We start from the raw sequence: 22021 nt of genomic DNA, 5'->3' as shown, positions 1-22021 counted from the left end.
CAATTAAGTAAAGTTTAAGAGCTTTCTAATTGAGTATGGGCTAAATAAGTGGATATCCAATATTAGCCCAATTATGTTTAATGGGACCTAGTGTGACGATAAATAAAGGAACCTAGGGTTATGGTCCCAAAAAAAATCAAAATCATTTGGTCATTCTTCTCCATCCCATCTAGGCAGAACACCACTCATAATCTAGCAATTTGATTGAGGAAGATTAGAGAGGACAAAATATTCAAAACAAGATCAATGATCAAATCAATTCCTCGCCTGACAGATCCGATTGCTCCTTTCTTTTTTTTTAGAGAAGAATTACAAAAGTGATGAACAAAACCATGACCTCGCACCATATGAATCAAAGGAACCCGCTTGAATGACCTTTGTGCAGCGAGACTATGAAGCTCCTCACCTTCCCTCGTAGATCTGTTTTCTCTCCTCTTTATTTATGTTTGCTTCAGATTTGTCTCTGGCAAAGGGATGGGAGGAAGGTGGGGGCCGCGGGGGTTGTTGGAGGTGGTGGGCAGTTTTCAACAACGGGTAGGTGGAAGAGGGGGGTAATAATGCCATTTTACATCATAAGGGCATTTGGGTAATTTATATTTTAAATGAGTTAAATGGGATTAAGGGTATTTAAGAATTTTACTAACCATTTAATAGAGAAATTTAACTATGAGTAACTTGTGATTATGCATGTGAGTGCCATGTAATTTTGAAGATAATATTGGTCACTACCTCAAAATAATGAGTGCCATGTAATTTTCTCAAAATTTTAAGAACAACACCATTTTGAGGAACTCTACTAAGAAGCAGTTTTCATGATATAATAGCTCTGAATGTAGCAAGTCCTTGGCCAAGATTAGGAACAGCCATAAGACTCCTCAGGATCTAGAGGTAAACTTGAAGCCCATGCTAGAGGAAAGTCTTTGTAAGATGTGGGGAAATCAGATAAATGATCATCTCTCTCAGAAAGTAGCATAAGAAAGCAAGAGCAGTCTCTTCTAGCAACAACCACGAATCATCTCGACTCTCCCAACTCCTAGTAGGCTAGCTGATCAAGTGAGCCACTTTGGCAATGGGGTTTTGGAAAACAAGCAAGGGAGACAAGGAAGAATCTACCCTACAATCCATAGATCCATCCACCGGTTAAGGAGAATTTTTGCTTGAGGATGGACTTTCATCATTTCTGGCAGATTAAGCGAACCCTCCACAATGTGTTTGGACTTTTTAAGTTTTTCTCCAGCTTACTGTGGGAACCAAGGACTAATCCTCGTTTGACCAGAATTGAATTTGGTTCAAGGAGGCAGTTGATACACAGTAGATATCTAAACATATTGTGTGCACTTCCAAACAAGTTTCTGAAACGAATCCTAACTTGAGAGACCAGGCCATAATAGACACAAATAAAAAACACCACTTTTTACAAGTTAAAAATCAATCATCAAATTGATTGATGAAAGTGTACAACAGAATGAACGGGAGGATACCACAAATTCAAACTCTCATATGTTCTTCCAAGATGATGAATTGAAAGTAGAAGAAGAAATTGGTGAAACGCTGCAAAAACACCCAAATCCTTCAATCAATCTAATTCCTTCTGGACCTTAATGCCCATGGTATTGGCAGTTCCAATTATTGACTTGCAGATTGCTTCCAATGACATGTACTGACAATAAGGATCAGACTGTTTAATCTTAGCTATCTCATATATGTGCTGCGGAGTTAAAACTGATGCAACAACATGGCCAGGGCGACTGCTTCCATTCTCAATTCCAGCTGCCTTCTTAAGGTACCAAGTGACGGAAGGAGACTTGACAGTGAACTCGAAAGTGTTATCTTTGAAAGCAGTGATGGTAACTGCCATTGGGGTGTCTGGTTTGTACTTCTGAGTTCGAGCATTGAAGTCCTTGCAGAAGGCCATTAAGTTAAGACGATACTGACCCAGGGCGGGTCCAACAGGTGGGGCTGGTCGAGCACCAGCAGCAGGAACAGTTAGCCGGATTGTAGCTGAAACCGGCTTGCGAGTTAGGATCTCTTTTAAAGATGCCATGGGCAAAGGAGTTTTTTTCCTTGTTAATCAAGAATATATATGTATGAGACGTTCAGTGGGTTTACAACACAATTTTGCACCTACAAAATACAAGCGAATAATAATAATAATAATAGAATGATTTAAGTACTGAACATCATCAATACAACACAATATATTCTCCAAACATCCAAAACTACTAAAAGAGAGTATTCACCAGCTACTACATAAAAAAACACTGTAGAATATATCTAATAAAATGGTATGATATAAATTTGAAAGACAAAAATACAGGGATGACTCATAACACAGAATGCAGCAGCACAAAAAAGGTGGCTGTATGATATTTTCCTGTTTCAATTGGAAAACAAGAAGACTGCTTTTAGTTGTTTTATTTTCTCTGTTTTTGCAGCAATCGGAAAATATGTTCAAGAATGCAAGCATATATCCTAATAAGCAAAATTTGAACGGCAAGAAAAGGAAGTTCAACAATATGCATTCTGAATGGCCAAGAACAATACATGAAAGGTTAAATAAAATAGTAAAAAAGTGAAAAATGAGTCAAAAACAAAAAACAGATGGAAGCATTTTGAAGGTGGATTTCTGAAAAAGTGGATTCGAAACAGATAGCATATATTCTTATAATCTGAGGAAATATACTTGAATACCTGGATCTAATGCTCAAAGCAACTAAATATCCAACATTAATGATTACCTGTTAGGCCCACCTATTACAAGTTCGAATGTCTAAAACTTCCAGTATAAATCATTCCACATCATCTGTTGATAAAAAATTTAATAAAAAAGGAAAAAGAAAAAGGAAAAACCTAAATCATCCAACATCAATAAGCATGACTAAAAGATAATGCTCCAAAGTCCAATGTAGGATAAAAGACTCGGCCATTCCATAGGAATTAAAGAAAATTATATGACGACATAATTCATCAATTGATGCCATAAATTTACAAATTATGCAACCTTCAATAAAATAGTAAGCCATTCAATAGAAATTCAGTAGAGATAAAATGACAATAAAGAAAAATTAGGATTAAGAAAAACCTCTCAGCCTCTCAGATAATTAGCCTGCAAGATGCGGAGCCAAAATTGAAGAAACATGGGAGAAAATAATCAGAGGATTAAAATGATTGACCAGAACAAGAGGAAGAAAACCAAGTTAGTCACTGTATGATCGAGAAGGCAAAATACAAAGACTTGAAAGAGAGTTAGGCTTTCCACTTTCAGGTCACTAAGAGAAGAAGATCAAGTGAAAGAGAGGGGTCTCCGATTTATCAATATACACGAACGCAATCTCTCTCAAACCAGGTTATAATCCAATTCAAAGACCAACTTGATCATAAGCACCAGGTTATAATCGAATAAGAGGAGCTTTGATAATCTTACCAGATCTATGATCGAGAAGAAGTAAGTAGTAGAGCAGAGAAGTAAAAACTTTGTGAAGTCGATCGAATAATAATACTTTGAATCCGGCTCAGCAAATCCAATGCACAGTCAAGAGGAATTTCTTTAGCCGTCAGAATCACTCGAAACGAGTCATCACGATCGAGAGGTGAAATGGACGGGAAGCAATAAGTAAACCCTAAACCCGCGCAGAAAACAAGTTTTCTACAATGTCTTTTCGCAGTTTCCGGCCAATGATGGAATCTGATAAATTCTTGGATTTTCGTAAAACCCCATTTATTTATCTGTATTGTTACTTAAGTCCTTATTATGTATTATTTTGGTAAAGCATTTTCTTGTTTTGTTACCGGGGTTAAAAGACCCAGAAAACAAAATCACAAATTAAACTAAAGCACAAACTCTTGAGAAAATCCTCTCCGAGGATATCTGTCATTTCTTGTGGAGGATCATTGAAAAAGATCAGACTCTCTCTTTCAATTAGCCGCCTCTTAAACAACCAATCAGCAGCCATGTTATTTTGACCCCTCACATGACCAAATCTAACATGGCCTCGAGAAGCATAGAGGCTTCGAATTTCAGCAACTAATCTTCCCATCGATCCTTGCTCGTTAACTTTTGGGTCCAATAACTTTATGGCATTCAGCGAGTATGATTCTATTTGGAGAGGCCATGCTCTCATATCCAATGCTACTAGGGGTGTAAACGGATTAAAAAAAAAAAAAGACCGGATTCGGATCGGATAGTGGTATATCCATATTCGCATCCTATTATATTCGGACGGATTCGGATAATATCCTATTGGTTCTCGGACGGATTCTGTCGGACTCGGATAATTATTTTCTTAAGTAGATTCTTCTAAATGGGCATGAATATAGATTGAATACAAGTTTTCGACTACCTGATTACATCATTACCTTTTTATTTGTGAGATCTAGGTTTGAAATTTAAGAATTTAGCAACTTTGGTAGCTATTTTAGTAGAAAATCTAAAAAAAAGGTCACATATCATAAGTAAAATTTATAAAAATAAGAATAATAAGTAACTTAATTGGATAATTTTATGGGATATATAATAATCAGTAAGAAAGGGATATACCATATCCGCATCCTATTAATAATCGGACGGATTCTGATACCCCTAAACAGATGCGGATTTCGATTATCAATTTACACCCTAAATGCTACCTTTACCCTTTCTTCAATTGCGCACATTTCCGCCTCTACTACATGGCATAGAGGAATCTTGATAACAAATCCTCCTCTGAACATGCCTTCTTGATCCCGGATCACCCCACCTAATTGAACATAGCATTCCTTCACCTTCACTGCAGCATCCGTATTGCACTTAAACCATCATTTTCTAGGGCATGTTCACCCTAAAACTTCCAACTCTTTACTTGGTTCAACAACAGGGCTTCAACATGTTGTCCAAGCTTCCTTATTGGCTCGATAAAATTTATCGATAATGAGCACCCCATTCCCTAGTCTGGAAAAATCTATCTCATGGATATCTCGATTTCGCCATCCCCAAAGAAATTGTAGGGTACACACAAATCGCTCAGGCCAATCGTTGCTCCATTTGGCAACAAACCCATGAGGTAGTACTCCATTTAATCAAATTGTTCTCAGGGTTCTTAAAACTTCAAACCGAAAGTCAGTCTCCAGATCTTATGCATATTTGTTGATCAATGGGAATTCCAAAAAAAAAAAAAACAACTCTTCTTAGGACATGCAATCTTATTGTAGGATTGGAAAAATTGTAAGATTTATACTTCTCAGTAGAGAGGTTATGAGTTCTATTCCCCCTAAGGATGTAATCAAAGGGTGCGCAAACTAGATCTCAACCGAGAAAAAAATCATCAATTCACGCAAGGATGAAAATCAAAAAAATATTATAACTGACACCTTGTCAAGGTTCAAATCTCGCTACGTCGAATAAAGTAAAGCTTCCATTCTTCTACTACTATTACTACTAAGGCAACAAGTATATCTGTCCGATTGGCTGATTTTCTGTTAAAAAAAAAAAAAAGAAGATTGGCCGATCTCACAGGTTCGCCAAATGGTGTACGCACGCTATGAACAAGGTAACCGAGTTACGCCTATCCTAGCCAAGGGCAAATACCAGAACTTTAGAGCATGATGAAACCTACCAGAACCCAATTCCACTCAAGTTGTAGAGATATACTAGCTACAGTATCCAGTACATTTCCTCTGCAAAATGCACCTAATTATGAATAACTCCTTCATTCATTTCTCTTATTTAATTAATTTGTAACACAATACATGTATCCAGAAAGGAGGAAAGGAAAAACTACAACCAGTGAAAATTTCTGAACATAAACCTTTGCAAATTTCAAACACCTCCCTCCCTCTTTATCTTAAACCTGCTGTAAAATACAGGAATCTACCAATACAATGACAAAATTTCAATAAATAGTCCAGTTGGTTCTGTCACGACTGGTGTCTCCCAGTGATCCATTCTGGTCTCACCGCCTCTTTCTTCCCTCACCATGCCTTGACCGCCTTGGTGCTTCATCCTCACTCTCACTTTCATCATTTCTAAAGCTGTTCCCTGCGCCAAAAGAATCCTCATGTTGCGGCCTCAGGCCAGGCTGATGCTTCATCTCCTCGTCCGGTCCACCACTAGGTCCCACCACCTCCTGACCCTTGCCCTGGTCTGAACCTCCACTGTATCTGTCGTTTCTGTCATTTGGTAGTCTCCTCTGGTCTCTCTGTACAACTCTATTGTTCTGTGAAGGAGGTAGTACTGGAGGGCGGAATGGAGGTACACCCATTGGCCGACTACCTCGAACTGGTACGGATCCAGACATTCCCATTGAACCCATGAATGGGGGCCGTACAGAGCCCATCATCATTCCAAGCCCATTTGGAGGATAGACAGCTCCAGGACGGGAAGGCCGCCCACGAAAACCCATGCCTGAAGTGGGGCCTGTTCCATCCATAGGTGTGAAGTTCATTGCTGAATTCTGGCCCATACCCGTGAAATCCCCAGAAAACCTAGGGCCATAAGGTGCAAAGGCACGTGGACCCATAAGATCTGGCATGGCAAATCCATCAGGAGTGACAGCACCATAAGTAAACCCATCGGCACCCATCATGACAGGAGGAAAGCCCCGGACTCCAGGAATTGGTCTTGCTCCACGTCCTAGAGGCATATGCGGAGGCCACATTATCCCTCTACCTCTTCCTCTGCCCTGGGGTGCACCAAGAGCTTGACCATAGCTTTCCTCCTCTTCCTCACTTTCTTCTTCTTCTTCCTCTTCATTATCCTCAAAAGGCACAATGTCTGGATTTTCTACCCCATTTTCTGGATTGACTCCCTTTGCTTTTTCCTCCTCCCGTTTCAGTTCTGCTGCAATTGAGATTGCCTGGAACAAGTAATAAAACCACATTCATATTTACATACATCCATGAAGATAAAATACCAATAAAAAGAACAAGAGGAGGGGGGGGGGGGGGGAGATCACACATTTAGGTACTGTCCTGTGAAGCCTCTTCAATACATCAAGTTCTATCAGCTCATTAGGGGTGGGTTAGGATTACCAATGTACTGCCTTAGTATCCAACTCAGTACAAGAATATCATAAATATGGTGTTTGATATATTTGTAGCAATTGTTAATAGATATAAAGTTACTTTATTAATGCAGCTACTCAACCCATACATGAAGGTACTTCTATATAGGGAGCAAATTGTATGGTCATCATATAGTGGGAGTATTTAGCTACTTGTAATTACTATACATAAGAAGATATGTCATGCCATGAGTGCAATGAAAATACTTTGAATGCAATTTGAACCATTTGGTTCCTATGTTTTCTCCCTGAGAAAGGTGATCCAACATCGATATAGATGCTGTTGCTTCATCCATAAAGCATCCTACACATCATTTCCTTATTTTGTCTCGTCTCTTTGCAGTCCATTTTCTCTCCTCTCACCTCCATGTGAGCAACAACTTGGTCTTAAAACTTGCAGTAAGACTTCGCAAGGAATCAACGGGTGGTCCAAATCATGCTCTAGACAATCCACTCGTGCCTACTAATGATGCAGGCGGATTCCATAAGTGGTCTTGAGGACAAGACCGAACTAAAGAAGAATGGAGATGATATGTGCAGAAATTTCGTACTTGTAGCAATTAGTTATTAGTTACTAAGATCTTTATAAGTAGAAATTATTCGACCTTTATGAGATCATTACTTAAATGCAGGGAGTGCATTCTGTGCTTATCATGTAGCCGGAGTAGTTTTAACTACTTGTAATTGCTACATTTAAGTAGATCAAAACAGGGTGAGAGGTCAAGATATCAAAACAGTCTCTCAGAAAAAATTTCTGGTAAGGTTGTAGGAAAAAGCTGCCTCTCCGGTGCTTGTGTCGAAGCCTTTGGCACTGGGTTCACCCTTTCGCCAAAATTAAATGAGAGGTGTTTAGAAACTTCAAATGTAAAATTTTCTTATGTTTTCTCTCTAAGAGAGGCCTGGCTTCCTCAATAAACCCATAGACACCACTTCTTAGTCTGTAAAGCATCATATCTTATTTTGTTATATATTTTATCCCTATCTTCTCTCATCTATCCCACATCTATTTTTTCCTCCCTTCATTTCCACGTGCATACCAGTGTCCACACATTGAAAAGAACTGATCATTAACTGTCAAAAAGTGCAACTCCAGAGCCTAAGAGTCATCTTTGGAAAACCATCAAAATTAATCTTCAGCTTAGAGCATGACTTCATCTGCCTTTCCGAAAAGCCAACATAGAAATATATATGTGTCGTTTGCCCTAACAATCTCAATCAGAATTCTGTGGAACTATTACAGATAAGGTCCACTACACAGCCTCTAATAGTCATAAGATGCCCAGAGATCTGTATTTTCATGGTTCTATTTTGCAATTTGACCAATGCAACTGCACACTGCACTATTTATAATCAAGCCTGAGGCATTGAATGTTAATTATGCAAAACATTTTGTTCTAATTACTGTGAATTAGAACCAGAGATCTCAAACCAGACCCTCCCACCAACCAAAAGGACATATTTAAATGCAGAAGTAAACAAAATGTAACAGAAAGCAAATATATACCATAAGCTCACTATCTGGCTCAAGATAGAGTAAGGGAAGCCAACTGCTCACCAACAGAGTGCTCTAATTCCTGGCAATCTCGGCTTATCTGCAATTATGGAATACAATCAATGAAAAAAGAAAATTTAAAATTGAAGTCTTTGACCAGATTTGACTACATAAAAAGTTAAATTAAGGATGAAGATAGGTAAGCAAGAGACATTGACTTTACAAAAGCAAATACAACTACAACGTAGGGTTTTTGATTTCAAAGAATCAAACATGAGGCAAGTCAAGTCAGTTTTATAGACACATGCAAGGATATAAATTCTTCCCCCCCCCCCCCCCCCAAAAAAAAAAAAACCGGTAAAAATAAGAAACAAATAAATTTTGGGAAAAGGTCCTCAGAACAAGCATCATAGGAGGGCACGCCAACAAGGTTTTATGAAATAAGTTCCTACATAGGGGAGCAGTGAGGTCATTTCATATGGGAGGTGAGAGCTAGACAAAGACAGAGTGCTAGAGTATACCCCACCCTAGGAGTTCAGAGAACCTTTTTCTTAAAATTTATAATATTTGGATGACAAGCGATCAGATCTTTAGCTTTGGGGACCTTGCTAGAAATTTCAAGGTCAATGAACAGCAGAAGAGTTGTCAAGGCATGCTTGACATCAAGTTGCCTTGGTTCCCTTGTGTCCAAGCCCCCTCCAATGCCTAGGGTTTTCTAGATACCATCATAAATATGCTTGATGGTGCTGTGGCTGATACACGATAATATCAAGCTTCACGGATGCTGGACAATTATCCTTGTCTATTTTCATCACATGTATCCAGTCCAGATTTTTGAAGGATAAAAACATGTGCGACTAGCATGATTTAGGGGCTGTTTCAATTGGAAACTCCTCCTAGACGTTGTTGATTAACTGGACAGTTTCATTATTTAACTCTTTTAAGTCATACTTCTTGTCAATCATAATCCAAGTAATCATCTTTAAAGCTCCAATTGGATGCTCTTGATTATAGCATGATCTATGGCTACAAGTAAAAATAATGGCATTCAAGAATAGAATATTGAAAAATTCAAAGTGGCGGTAAAGTTAACTTCTTACCTTAACTGGAAGGTTTTCATTGTACGGATTCCTCAAATGACGAGTTTTATCGAAGGACAATTCACATAGCTGCTTGTAGAATATCCAATCAATTTTGCATAATCAGTATAAGGTGGAAGCATAAAAATTACATTAAAATACAAAAAATAGAGAAACAGATTCTGCATGTTATGGAACCATCCCCCTCCCCCAGAAAACAAAAAAGAAAAAAGGAAAAATTTAATGCCACACAACTACAGTATCTGTGGATACACCAGCACACATTAGAATTTAATGTTAAAGAGAGGCACTAATTGTGTACCTGTAGATACATCAGTACAAGCTTGTATAGTTAGGAAAAATTCTCAGTGAAGGGGTACATGAATCCTCATGTGATCTGGACATCTGGGGACCTGATCCTAGTATCAACTTTGAAGCTCCCTAAAGGGTAGGTATTTTGAATGAGTTCTCATTATGGAAGTCCTTCAGACTAACGGATTCAAATTCGCAGTAAACAGTACAACATGGAGATGATTAATCACTCGTTCTGCCGTGGGGAAGTTTTTTGGTTCACTTGGAGATGTTTTGTGAGTTTTTTAGCCTTTGTACAGGATCCTCCTTTACAACTTAGGTTGATTCAAGCCACAGAAAAAATTCAAAATTTTGACACAAATTGTTACGGTTAGTCCCCCATTGGTGCCTTACAAGCTGAAATGTGGGCTGATATACCTTGGCAAACCCCCACTTGGTAAGCCGGTTTTCCAGGTGGTGTGGAACCGAGGTTGTATCATTGGTCCGACTTGCCGGATGGCTTACTCGGGAGGGGCTGACCTAGGAGAAGGGCTGCCCTGAGTGGGGAAAAACCCCACCGCCGGAGCGGAGCTGCCTAGAGTGGGCCGACGAGGACGTCGTCTTGTAAGAGTGGGGTGATACGACCTCGGTTCCACACCACCTGGAAAACCGGCTTACCAAGTGGGGGTTTGCCAAGGTATATCAGCCCACATTTCAGCTTGTAAGGCACCAATGTGGGACTAACCGTAACATTAGTCGGCCCACTCTAGGCAGCTCCGCTCCAGCGGTGGGGTTTTTCCCCACTCCGGGCAGCCCTTCTCCTAGGTCGCCCCTCCTGAGTAAGCCATCCGGCAGGTCGGACCAATGATACGACCTCGGTTCCACACCACCTGGAAAACCGGCTTACCAAGTGGGGGTTTGCCAAGGTATATCAGCCCACATTTCAGCTTGTAAGGCACCAATGGGGGATTAACCATAACACAAATCGACATACACTGTTGAGGAGCTGAAGGGAAATATTCAAATAAACATTTTTTTATCAAGCTTAAAATCAAACACCTTTTACCATTTAAACATGTTAGATCTACATCATGAGATGTAATTTATTGAGGTAATGCAATACAAGGTTGTTTGTGGTTTGTACAGGAAAGGCTATATTAAATTCACACGAAAAAGCGGAAGTTGCTCAAGCTTTTCTGCTATCATGGGTTCATACATCATTAGTTAGCTTAAGATTGAAGGAGTTTCAGGATTAGGCCAACAGATGTGGATGGTTATAACTTATTAGACATCTATAACAGGTCTCACAGACCAACCACCAAGTAGATGTATATAAAAATATACAATTTGTTATTTTCTGTATTTGTTTAATTTTGCATGAAGACAGGTGATATCCTCCCTTATGCTCTCTCTTTTCCCCATTTAATATTTATCTCTTGCTTTTTTCAAAAAAGAAAAAAGAAAAAAAGAAGAACAAAAAAGAAGACATTATCAGTCATGAAAGAGTCCAAGATACCAACTCCGTTTTCATTGTTTTTCAGAATATCCCAGTGCATGAGGCTCCCACCTCTGCAGGGTCTGGGTGTACACAGCCTCAACTACGCTTTGTTGAAAGGCTGTATCCAAATTCCAAAGTTCTATTTTCCATTGGTACATTCCTTCATAAGTTTTCACTAAACTTATAACGCTCCCAGAAAAATCATACAGCAAATTTAGGTCTGCAACAGATGATGATCAATGCACAGGGATTGGACACCAATGCACCACTATGACTATTCTCTGGGTATAATAGTCGCTACTGTTAACATCTAAAGCAAAATAGTTCAGTGGTGTTGAACTTGATTTGTCTGATGAGTCTCAATTAAGGACTAAAACAACTTCCTTCCAATTGAAATAGTTGAGGAGCCAAGGGAAATCAGAACTCGGAAATCAACTTCAAGTACAAAAGGAACAAAAATTAGCAGTGGCACTGTTGAATGGTGAAGCAGGACTGAAGAAGCCAGTTCCATTTGTTTGCGATAAAGGCATAAAGCTTAGTTAAATCGAGTTGAGTGGCAATGTGATGATTAAAAGGAATGTAACCCTCAGGTTGGTTGGGTTTAGGTTTTACGGGTGGGTTGTTTTACTGAGAAGGGATCAAGGTGTTGAATAGGTCACTACAAAATGGGATTATTTTGCAGCTTCTAGAGCTTCTTGAAATGCCTTATGTCTAGAAAAGACTTAATTAAGTTGCTTTCTATTTTGAATCATTCCAAGCAGCTATACGTATGGGTCTCATAGCCAAAAAGATGAACAGCAATCGTCTTGCTCCAAGAAGTCTGAAACATGTGGATCCATAGGTCCTATTAAAAGGTGGATTTCTCCTAAACCCAACTAGCTCCTAGCATCATCTCCTTTGAACCATACAAACAGAACTGAGCCTAATAATCATGCACCATAGATTTTGTATCTTACCAAGCAATTATTATAATACTATGCTCATAACTGCCCATTACTTCAAAATAGAACCCAAAGCATAGCCTGCCAGTGGGTAGCTATAGTTGGTGGCAGTGAAAAAAAAAATTCTGAAGCAGCATCCAATGGTATAGACCAACAGAAGATTGTGCATTGAGAAAAGTATACCTTCAACCATTTGACTGAGAAGTTCCTCCCATAATGTGCAGTACCATGCGCATGCTTCCAATTTCCTCCTCCAACAAATCCACCAATCTTAGATGTCATCTTCGCACATCCCTAAAAATTTTAAAGAATTTAATGAAATTTTAAGTATCAAACACTGCTGACTAGTACCAAGTTCATCAAATGAAGTGGAAGTAGATTAAACTGATGGGCGATATTTGAAATCATATATAAATAAATAAAAAATTAAAAAAAAAAAGAAGAAAAAAAGAAGATCTGAAGGTGGGACTCATCACCATGCTGCAGTAGAAAATCAGCAATACAGCAGTATATCAAATTATATACTCTTATACCTGAAAATGGCGTGTTCGGTTGACAGAAAATATCAAAATCACATTCTCCACTGAGTCAAAAGCTTCATTTAATTTAGCTTCATTGCTCCTTTGAGTTGCCCACACTCCTTGTTGCACAGATAATTCTAAATTTTCGCGATTGCAACTTTTAACAATGAAATACCTAAAAAAGGAGGTGATTAGTTGCACATATGCTTCTAGCAGGTGAATCACACTATATGAGCTACCAATTAAATACTTGGCAAAAAGCCATGGATTACCCCCATGGCTTTATATCCTACAGCCTTGTTTCATTTGCTAAGGCTTCATATAAGTGTCCCATTTGTTGAACTATAGTGGTGATGCTGTTTATTAACTATTGTAGTGGTTAACAAGACATGGTGCTGGTTATTATGCCGTGTTAACTGAAGTCTAATTAACCCACTATTGTGACTCAGTTATCTTTTCACAATCATAAACCCTACTACCACTGGCTGGACAGATTTCCTGAGAAGAACATGTTGTGTATGTCCTAGGAATTCTCCAGAAGTGTTGCATGTGTAATGGAATTTAATGTACTTGATGTGGAGTTCAAATGTAAAGAAATTAAAGGGGAAAAAGAAGAGAGGATGGGGGGGGGGGGGTTCTGTTTCCTGTCTAAGCTTATATATTTCCTAAAATTACAACTTGCTTGGCAAACCCACAAAGAGGGCTGTCCAACAGCCAATAACAAGACTTAAGGCTTGATGTCACATCCAAACCCTCCAAGTCCAGAACCAAGTGAGGACCAAGAGAACTCCCTAGGTTTTCTGCCCAGCACCTAGGGCTATTACATACAGCTTGTTTTTCAGTGTACTCAATACAACAAGTGGCAGAATTGTAATTTTGTCCACTTGAAGGGCATATTAGGCATGTGAGTTTTTTGTTTTCCAAACATGTGGTTATTTCTTATTTAATTATTTTAAACCTGTACATGTATTATTAGAAGTCAGTCAGACTAAGGCTTGGAATTCAATTCATATTAGGAATTCCAGCCCATAATTTGTGCAAATAAACCAACTCCACTTGATGGGGTGAGATTAGATTTTGAATATTGAATAAAAAGCTTCCCTTCGAGCATCTCTCATGTGCGAAGTTCTGGTTCTGTCAATTAGCATTGAAGATCCAAGACTTAAGAAGGTTCTAAGTGTAATCAAGCTTAGACTCTTGGTTGTGGAGGAACAGAAAAGTGCTGGACTTCCTTCTTTAGGTAAATTGCAGCATCTGTAAGGCTCCAATCAGGTACAACTGGAAGCCTAAGAATCCCTTCTCCATTCTCTCAAGTTTTCTGTTCGGACCCCCATTCCTGGTTCAACCCCTTCTCATATCACCCTTTTAAAAAAAATTCTCTTGAATTTATTTTTTGAGTTTTTTGGATTCTGCTACAACCATTGACATATACTTGAAGAAGCTAATTACAGTTAAGAACAAACTCCTGGGAACAATGCCCACATAAATTGTACAAGAACTGGTCCACATAACCCAATAAAAATATCTATGAACTCTGAACGCACCTAGATGGACCTTGAGGAAGCGGTATAGCAGTTCTATTAGCCTGATTAGGTGCACCATTAGGAGGATTCTGCATCTGAATCTGGCTAACTTGCTGCTGCTGAGACTGAACTTGTTGTGGCTGCTGTTGCTGCACAACGGCAGAGTCAGCAGTCATAGTTGGTTTAACTGCAACACCATGATTGACAGGGGTCGCACCTTGTTGAAACTGAGGTCTTTCCACTTGTTGGTTATAACCAGGACCACGGTGCTGATAAAATCTGTTTGAACCATAGTTGAATGAATTCATACTCTGAAGTTGCCGAAAAACTTCTTCCACTGGAGGTGGAGGTCCATCTTTTTTCACATGTCTATAACGGCAGTCAGGACCATTTGGACAAAAACCTAATTTATACCTGCAATTTAAAAACCTGTGAGAAACATAAATTTAAGATATTTTGCAATAGAATTTGCCACTACATATGGCAACACTAGATCATAGATGAAACCATGCATTAATGCATCAACTTGACATGGATTATTATCAAATATTAATCAATTATTGTCAAATACTCAAGTCGCAAAGATGTACAAAACTAATTTGTTTCTTCAAAAGAAAGTATAGTTCAAAGAGAGAACAATCTTGTCTACTTTAGGAATAATTTGATTGGCTAAAACATAACCCCACATAAGCATTATCAAACTTATTGGTGGACCAGAAAAGCAGCTAATAAACCAATGCACATATCCAGGGTCATGATAATAAGCATCTATATCATTTTCCCACAATTTCGACCTAAGACACTTCGCCTTCATCTTGTCCAATTAATGCCTCCAACTTGCACTACTACTCGGTAATGAAGGGGAAACTTGATAGGATTTTACAGAGATCTGGGGAGAGAACCCAACCATGCGGAATTGTTCATGATGAAACATATATTTTCATTAAGTACAGAAATCACCAGCAAAGTCATGTCACAGTATAATACTTAGAGGCCCCACCACGGTTCAACACCTTAAACAGAGAAATCTGTGTGAATGGGTGTCATGTCAAAGTATAATTCTATGAAAAGAAAAGGAACATCAGTAGCAGAACTTGGCATAAGGAGAAAAGCAGAAGCAAGAAACATCGAGAGAATAAAATCACACTGCCCCTTCCCCTGATGGAGGAAAAATTCTATCAGCCATACAAACTTCATCTACCTAAGACATCATGAGAAGAAAAAAGAGAAAACAGACCAGTCATCCGATCAAAGGAACTAAATGAACAATTACGAGCCAGTCAACTAAAAATTCCTATTACCCTCCCTAATATTTTGCCACTTCCAATAAGTCATCAACCCAAAATTCCAAATTTGATATCCTAGATGTATTATCTTCAGGATTATAAGGTCTGCTAAAGCTCCTGTTCACACAGTATAACAAATATCATGGCAAACAATGCAGTCGGCTGCATAAAACACAGTCTCAGGTGTAGGGTAGAAAGCCAGCACCATTAGGAGTAGTGTAGATGTAAAGACTCTCCCCACACCATCACTAGAATTCATGGGGCATTATTAAGTTACTTAAATTGTAATCCTAAGGGGGATTTGATAGTGACTACAAGTATAAGTTTATGGCCTAGTCTAGAGTTAGCTTCTAATTTGAATCCCGGTATTGTTAAGAATACTAATTAGACTTTGAAATTCTATTTCTTTTAAGTCCAGATATTAGGCTATAAATACGAAGGGGCTCTTGGAAGCCACCCATGTACTTATGAATTGAATTGTTCTCTTAAGTATTGCTTAGCTTTATAGACTATTCAGTTTCCCTTTCCCTCACATCAAAACTTATTTTCTCCCCAAGTTGTCAAGTTCGATCTCCATTGAAAAATCCTCCAAGTTGCTTGAAAATCTGCAGGCTCAGGGACATCTTCCAATCTTCAATCTGCTGTTCGTGTACAATTAGTAAGTGGAAATCATCCCCCAATCATTGATCTTCTTTTAATCCTCTACAGCCCTAAACCTAACTTCCCCTTTTGGTTTGCATTTTCCCCCCAAATCCTAATTCCTGGAGCTTACCACCATCAGAATCCAACGAAATATCACTCAAGTGACTCCTACGCCTGCAGATCGCTCAATCAAGCCCACAAGCCCATCTCCAAATTCAAACCCTATATTCCTCCATCTTCAGTTTTCCCCAAGAAACCCCCCTACGATTCACCCAACCTAACCGACCATCAGTTTGCTCTCATATTTGGATCAGACCATCCCCCTTCAATTAGAAATTCAATCCTAGTAGCAGCCCCAAATTCCTAATAAAAACATTAGATTTTCCCAACACTCTATTTTCAGTAACCTACCCTAACCCTAAATTGCTCAAACTCCAATTCCAACAATTTTCCACCATACCATGGAACCTAAACCTTCATTGATATCCTTCCCTACACTCACTTTGACAACCTTAATTCCTGGTTTTAACCTAGAATCCAGAAATCAACCTACCCAACCTTACTGGTTCATCTTAGAAACTGGATACGGTCTCCTAGTCAGTCTACTACCCTTCTAGGACTACATCTCTAGAACACATGATATCACCAAGCCAACCACATATTGATTCCTCTCTATATATACACACACACAGAAGAATCCCTCTTGAAAATTCATCAAATACGTCCTACAAACATCTATGCTGCTTCATATCTCCAAGCAGCTGAATTTACTTTCTATCCCTTCTCCAACACCCCCCCACCCCCCACAAAAGAAAAAAGAAAAAAAAAAGCTCTTTTTTTCCCCTCCCTAAAGAAAAAGCACCTTCTGTATTGACTCAAGTCCTTCTGGCAGAGACTGCAACATAAGGGCAGAAGAAAATAATTTGGACAAAGAACTAGGTTACATTTTTCTCCCTTGACAAGTTAAAGAGGGTTCAGAACCAGTAACCAAGTATGTACCCGACCAGATCAAACTCACATTCATAGCATCAATCCAGATCCAATATTTGTAGACAGACAAATGCTGGCAATTGGAGATGGCATGTCAGGAAAACATCCCACCTTGAATCTTCAAAATATCAACACATCATCGTGGACACTGCCACTGTAAGGGTGCGAGCAAGTGGGGCAACTGGCATAACTTTCTCACCAGCTTAACACTTAAAAGCCAAAGCAAAAGAGAGTTCTGATGTTAAGAAGGGGGAAAATTGAAGTGGCATGTTTACAAGAACTGGACCAATAAAAGCCAAGAGGGAGGGGAAGAATTAACAACTTATGTTCGTTAGCACTATCTTTTGGGGTGACAGTTTCTTAGCACATTTAACTAGTTAATATAAAATTGGATTTTTCCATGAAGCAGACAGTATACAACTTAACGAATGCAACCAAGTAGCCGTTTATGCAACCATGTGCCTTAGCTAAAGGGTTCAACACAAATTTCTGATCCCCATCCATTAGACACAATTTCATTGTTTCCTGTTGGCTTGCTGACTGTAGGCCCAACAAGTGGTATCAGCCACTTGGATTAAGCCATTATCATACAGGGTAAAGTTTGCCTAACTAAAGCAATTAGAGCTGAAGTTTTAATATGGGCTTCATAAATCATAAAAGAGGCGCTGCATCATCTGTTGCTTCAAAATGAAGCTAGAGAATATAGAATTCAACGTCATAGTATAGCTTTCTGTACCATTCAATTGCATTCCATCGCAGGAAGATTTAGATAGCTAATATCATTCATCATTTGAGAAATCAGGTTCCTTGAACTATTCATTTGGTGGTAGAAACACTTTATCACGTTCGGGACATTATTATGAGTGGGATTGGAAACCAAGAGCAAAATCATGAAGACTTGGATGGGTTCAAGACAAAGGCCTGTGAAAACATTATTTTGGTAAGTTATCTCTTCTACCCAGACGAAATCCCAAATTAAGGGCAATTTTCTAACAGAAACAAAAATAAACACAGTATACACACCCAAGAGATACCAAAAATGTCATATATCATTCAAATCATACGGCTTCACTGTAAAATTCGATACAACATTACCAGGAAACAGTTTTTTTACTTCGATTTTAGCAAACTCAAACCCAGAACCTATACGAACAACAAGAATAAAATAAATAACGAAGTGAAACAAATCCATCTGTAGACTATACATGTTACACTCCTTGATGTCATCGTTGGTGTGTTTAAAGACACAATCTTGCTCGCGACACTCTCCATACATTCTGAAGAACCGACATATAGGCATCCGTGCCTTGTCGTACTGGTGAAGAAAGCCGCAAGCATCTCCCTTCATACAAAGGCTTCGAAGCCAGTGTCGACATACCGTCTGTCGGAAACTTCGACGGCCTGGAAGACCTCCAGGGGCTGGCTCTGTAGCGGTTGGAACAACAGGGACGACGACATTAGAGGGGTCAGTAGGGATCACAGGTGTAGATGCAGCGGGATTAGCAGCACTGTTATCTAGGCCGCCTTCGAAATCGAAACTGAGACCTCCTTCGGTATCTTCCATTACTTCGAACTACCTAAAAAAATTCTCAATTAGGGTTTTCAAATCCCAGAGCTCATGCTTATTGGCTTTGTATAGCCATGGAAGGCGTCGAGGAGGACGAGGGACGAAGGATTCTCGTTTCCGTTTTCGTTTTCTTTAAAAGAATTTCTTGAATCTGCAAATAATAACACATGGCCTTTTTTTATTTCACAGAGAGAACTAACTATACTCGTTAGGGTTGAGCTGCAACACGCCGGGTTGGGCTTTTCAAGACCCTGACCCGGATTTGGAAGTCATAAAAACCTGGGCCTGGACCCGAGGTCCCGAGCCCTAAATGGGCCAAGTCCAGTCCAGCGCTTACCCACCTTCATTTGGCCTGGTTGGATAGGGCCGGGTCACGGGTTGGAGCGGTCTTGATTGGGCATGGGTCAAGTTAATCTGGTCTGACCTTGTATACCATCTAGATCTAGGGCTTGGTTTTGTAACATTCCAAAAAAAAACTAATCATGAAACAACCCCCCCCCCCTCCAACAAAAAAAGAAAGAAAAGGGACAACTCTGAGTTCCACATTGTTGTTCTACATCTCTCCAAAAACATCTTACATAGTCGAGAATGAAAGTTCGAATTAGATCAAACACTCAATCCTAACTTGACCATCATCCACTAATATTATTTTTCTTATTGAGTTATGAAAAACTCACCGAATAGAACAATTAGCACATAAGAGAAAAGAAGAACACAATAATTTATGTGGAAAACTCTTAAAAGGAAAAAACCACAGAGCAAGAGAGAAAATTCCACTATAGATAAATAAATATACAAGAATGAAGATTTTTGGATAAATTACATGTGGAAAGGGAGGCATAATTTTATAGCATCTCCCCATTCTACCTTCTCCCACATCTACTCGAATTGAGACTAAAACTCTCAACAAACTCCCACTTCTTTTCGATGTGGGTTAACATTTCTATTATCTGCCTTTCCATACAATTTTTAATGCTTTAAGATTCTAAATTATGAGAATTGTTCTATAATGATACTACCATAGACAATACCCGATCTTTTAATACCTAGAGAGATGGAATTATGAAATTAGGCAAATGTACTGATTTTTTGTCAATACTTATAGTTTTTTTCCTTTTTCCTTTTTTCTTCCTCCAGAAGTGAAGCTTTTCTATAGAAAGGAAAGGGTGTAATTTATACGGGGAAGAAACCTGCACAAAAAGAGATTTGAATTATTGATGTCTTATTTATGAGGTATTACTTGAGATTCTTTTAGTTTTTTGACGAAAGATATTAATTAGGATTCAATGCTAATAATTTGCATTGACTCGTCTATCAAGGTTGTTTGCATTAATTGATTTGGTAGAGCTGCCATCCGTTTGTCATGTGATAAAATCAAGTGACTAATCTTAGGAGTCTCATTATTAACCCCGGTTTCTAAGGCTTTGCCCTGACTAATCCGGTGTTCAATCCGGGTCGCACACCTGGCTGTGGTGGGTGAGTCTCCCAGCGGAGATTTTTTACATCTACAAGGTTTCGATACCGGAACCTTGCTTAAGTGGACCAAACTGCTTACCACTTGGACCAACCCCTGTCATGAATTCCACTTCTATAGGACTAAAAATACTTTTTTTTCAAACAACTAACAAGCAATGGAACACAACATTAGTCATAATAAGAGAGAGATAGAAAGAGATAGTAGATACATACATCTTACATTCCTTGATGTTTGCAGTAGCGTGCTTAAATACGCAATCTTGTGCAAGACATTTCCCATTATGACGGAAGAAACGACAAATGGGCATCCGTGACTTGTCAAACTGATGAAGAAACAAACAAGTATCTCCCCTCATACAAAGACCTCTTAGCCAATGCGAACATACGATACTTTTAGAGTTTCTTCCATCATTCAGTGTATCATTTTCAACAATTTCTCCACTTGTAATTACTATTGAAGTATCATCTTCAAAATCAAAGGTCAAATCTCTTTCTTTGTATTCCATTTGATTTTTGCGTCAGCAAAGAATTCCCTTCATGAGAGAAGTTAAAACATGATTTAGAGTTCCACAAAATAGAGATGAAAAAGATAACAAAAATCCATTACCTTATAAAAAGTCCTCACTCTTGATGCATTAGTTTTTTGAGGGGGTCATGCAAGTAATGCCAAAAATTTTACCATACCAAACAACCTTAAAAAAACAAAAAGCTGGTTATTTCCTTGAATAAATATTTTAGAATTCAGTAGTTTTAACTTTTCACTGGTTTGTGACAGATGTCGAATAAATGTTGTTGGCGTAAAGCGCAATCACAGATTAGGGATCACACATAGCACCAACGAGATCGCATATGTGGGCGTAGAGAGAAAAGATATTTTTCCCCTTAAGAGAAGATGGTCATTTCGACAAGAGACAGCAATACCTTCTTTCTCTTTTAATAAAACAACAATACATTGTTTCTCTTTTAAAGATCAAAATTTCCAACAGAGAAAGATTGATAATTATTCTCTTTTTGAGAATCAGACAAGTAGATTTTTTTTTCTTTTTTGTATGAAATGGAAAAACTTCATTCATGAACTTTAAAGGACATACAGACACAAGGAAAATTGAAGGTTTTACCTAATTGAAGTTTTGAACAGCGTAGAAAAGAAAGAAAGAAAAAATGCATCGGGCGTCTATTTCTCATTAACCAATCATCTCTTTCCCAATCAACAATTTTTTTGGGTCAAAATACTCGTCAAGGAAACACCAAAAAACCTTAAAAATATAGCCATAAGACTTGAATTTGAAACACAAACTAATGAAATCCTGAACCGTGAAACTAAAACTTGGTAGAATGTGGAACCCTAGAAGTGAAATTCAATCATGAAATATAAAATCCAAACTTGAAACTTACGGATTTTTTAAATGGGAAAACCAACCACTAGCGTTTGTCGAAGTTGGATGGTTGATCGAAACTCGAAAGCGGAGGAAGGAAGAACACTAGCCACAGTCAATGCGAAATCATCATCATCTGTTGTTGTCAATGTAGTCGCTGTGGTTGGAACCTTGGTTATATATAACCACTTCACATACAAGAGCGTAGATCTAATTGAAAGTAAATGGAAGCAAATTTTTAGAAGCAAGTCATTAATGGAAATGAGAACGTTTTTTCTGATACCATTTAAGACTCCGTTTGG

The 22021-nt window shown here is 38.6% G+C and overlaps 1 protein-coding gene and 1 pseudogene across 2 annotated transcripts; both read right to left on the bottom strand.

The window, feature by feature from the left end:
* Positions 1-1077: 1077 nt before the first annotated feature.
* LOC149025891 (large ribosomal subunit protein uL11m pseudogene) lies at positions 1078-3693 on the bottom strand (annotated as a pseudogene). The gene is made up of 2 exons (XR_016171797.1): positions 3425-3693; positions 1078-2124 (listed from the first exon to the last, which is right to left on the bottom strand). The product of XR_016171797.1 is annotated as a large ribosomal subunit protein uL11m pseudogene (transcript).
* A 1966-nt stretch (positions 3694-5659) lies between these two features.
* Positions 5660-19023, bottom strand: CPSF30 (cleavage and polyadenylation specificity factor 30). The gene is given in 8 exon segments (XM_089146104.1): positions 5660-6830; positions 8542-8574; positions 8576-8629; positions 9630-9698; positions 12522-12632; positions 12872-13034; positions 14404-14796; positions 18506-19023. Coding segments are annotated over 8 exon segments (2085 nt in total). The 5' UTR covers positions 18865-19023; the 3' UTR covers positions 5660-5927.
* Between the last annotated feature and the right edge of the window lie 2998 nt (positions 19024-22021).

This window comes from Hakea prostrata, chromosome 2, assembly GCF_041222555.1.
Source record: "Hakea prostrata isolate BN-2017 chromosome 2, UWA_Hpros_2, whole genome shotgun sequence".
NCBI lineage: Eukaryota > Viridiplantae > Streptophyta > Magnoliopsida > Proteales > Proteaceae > Hakea > Hakea prostrata.
The sequence above is the reverse complement of the archived record's forward strand: the minus strand, read 5'-3'. Positions and strand labels throughout refer to the sequence as shown.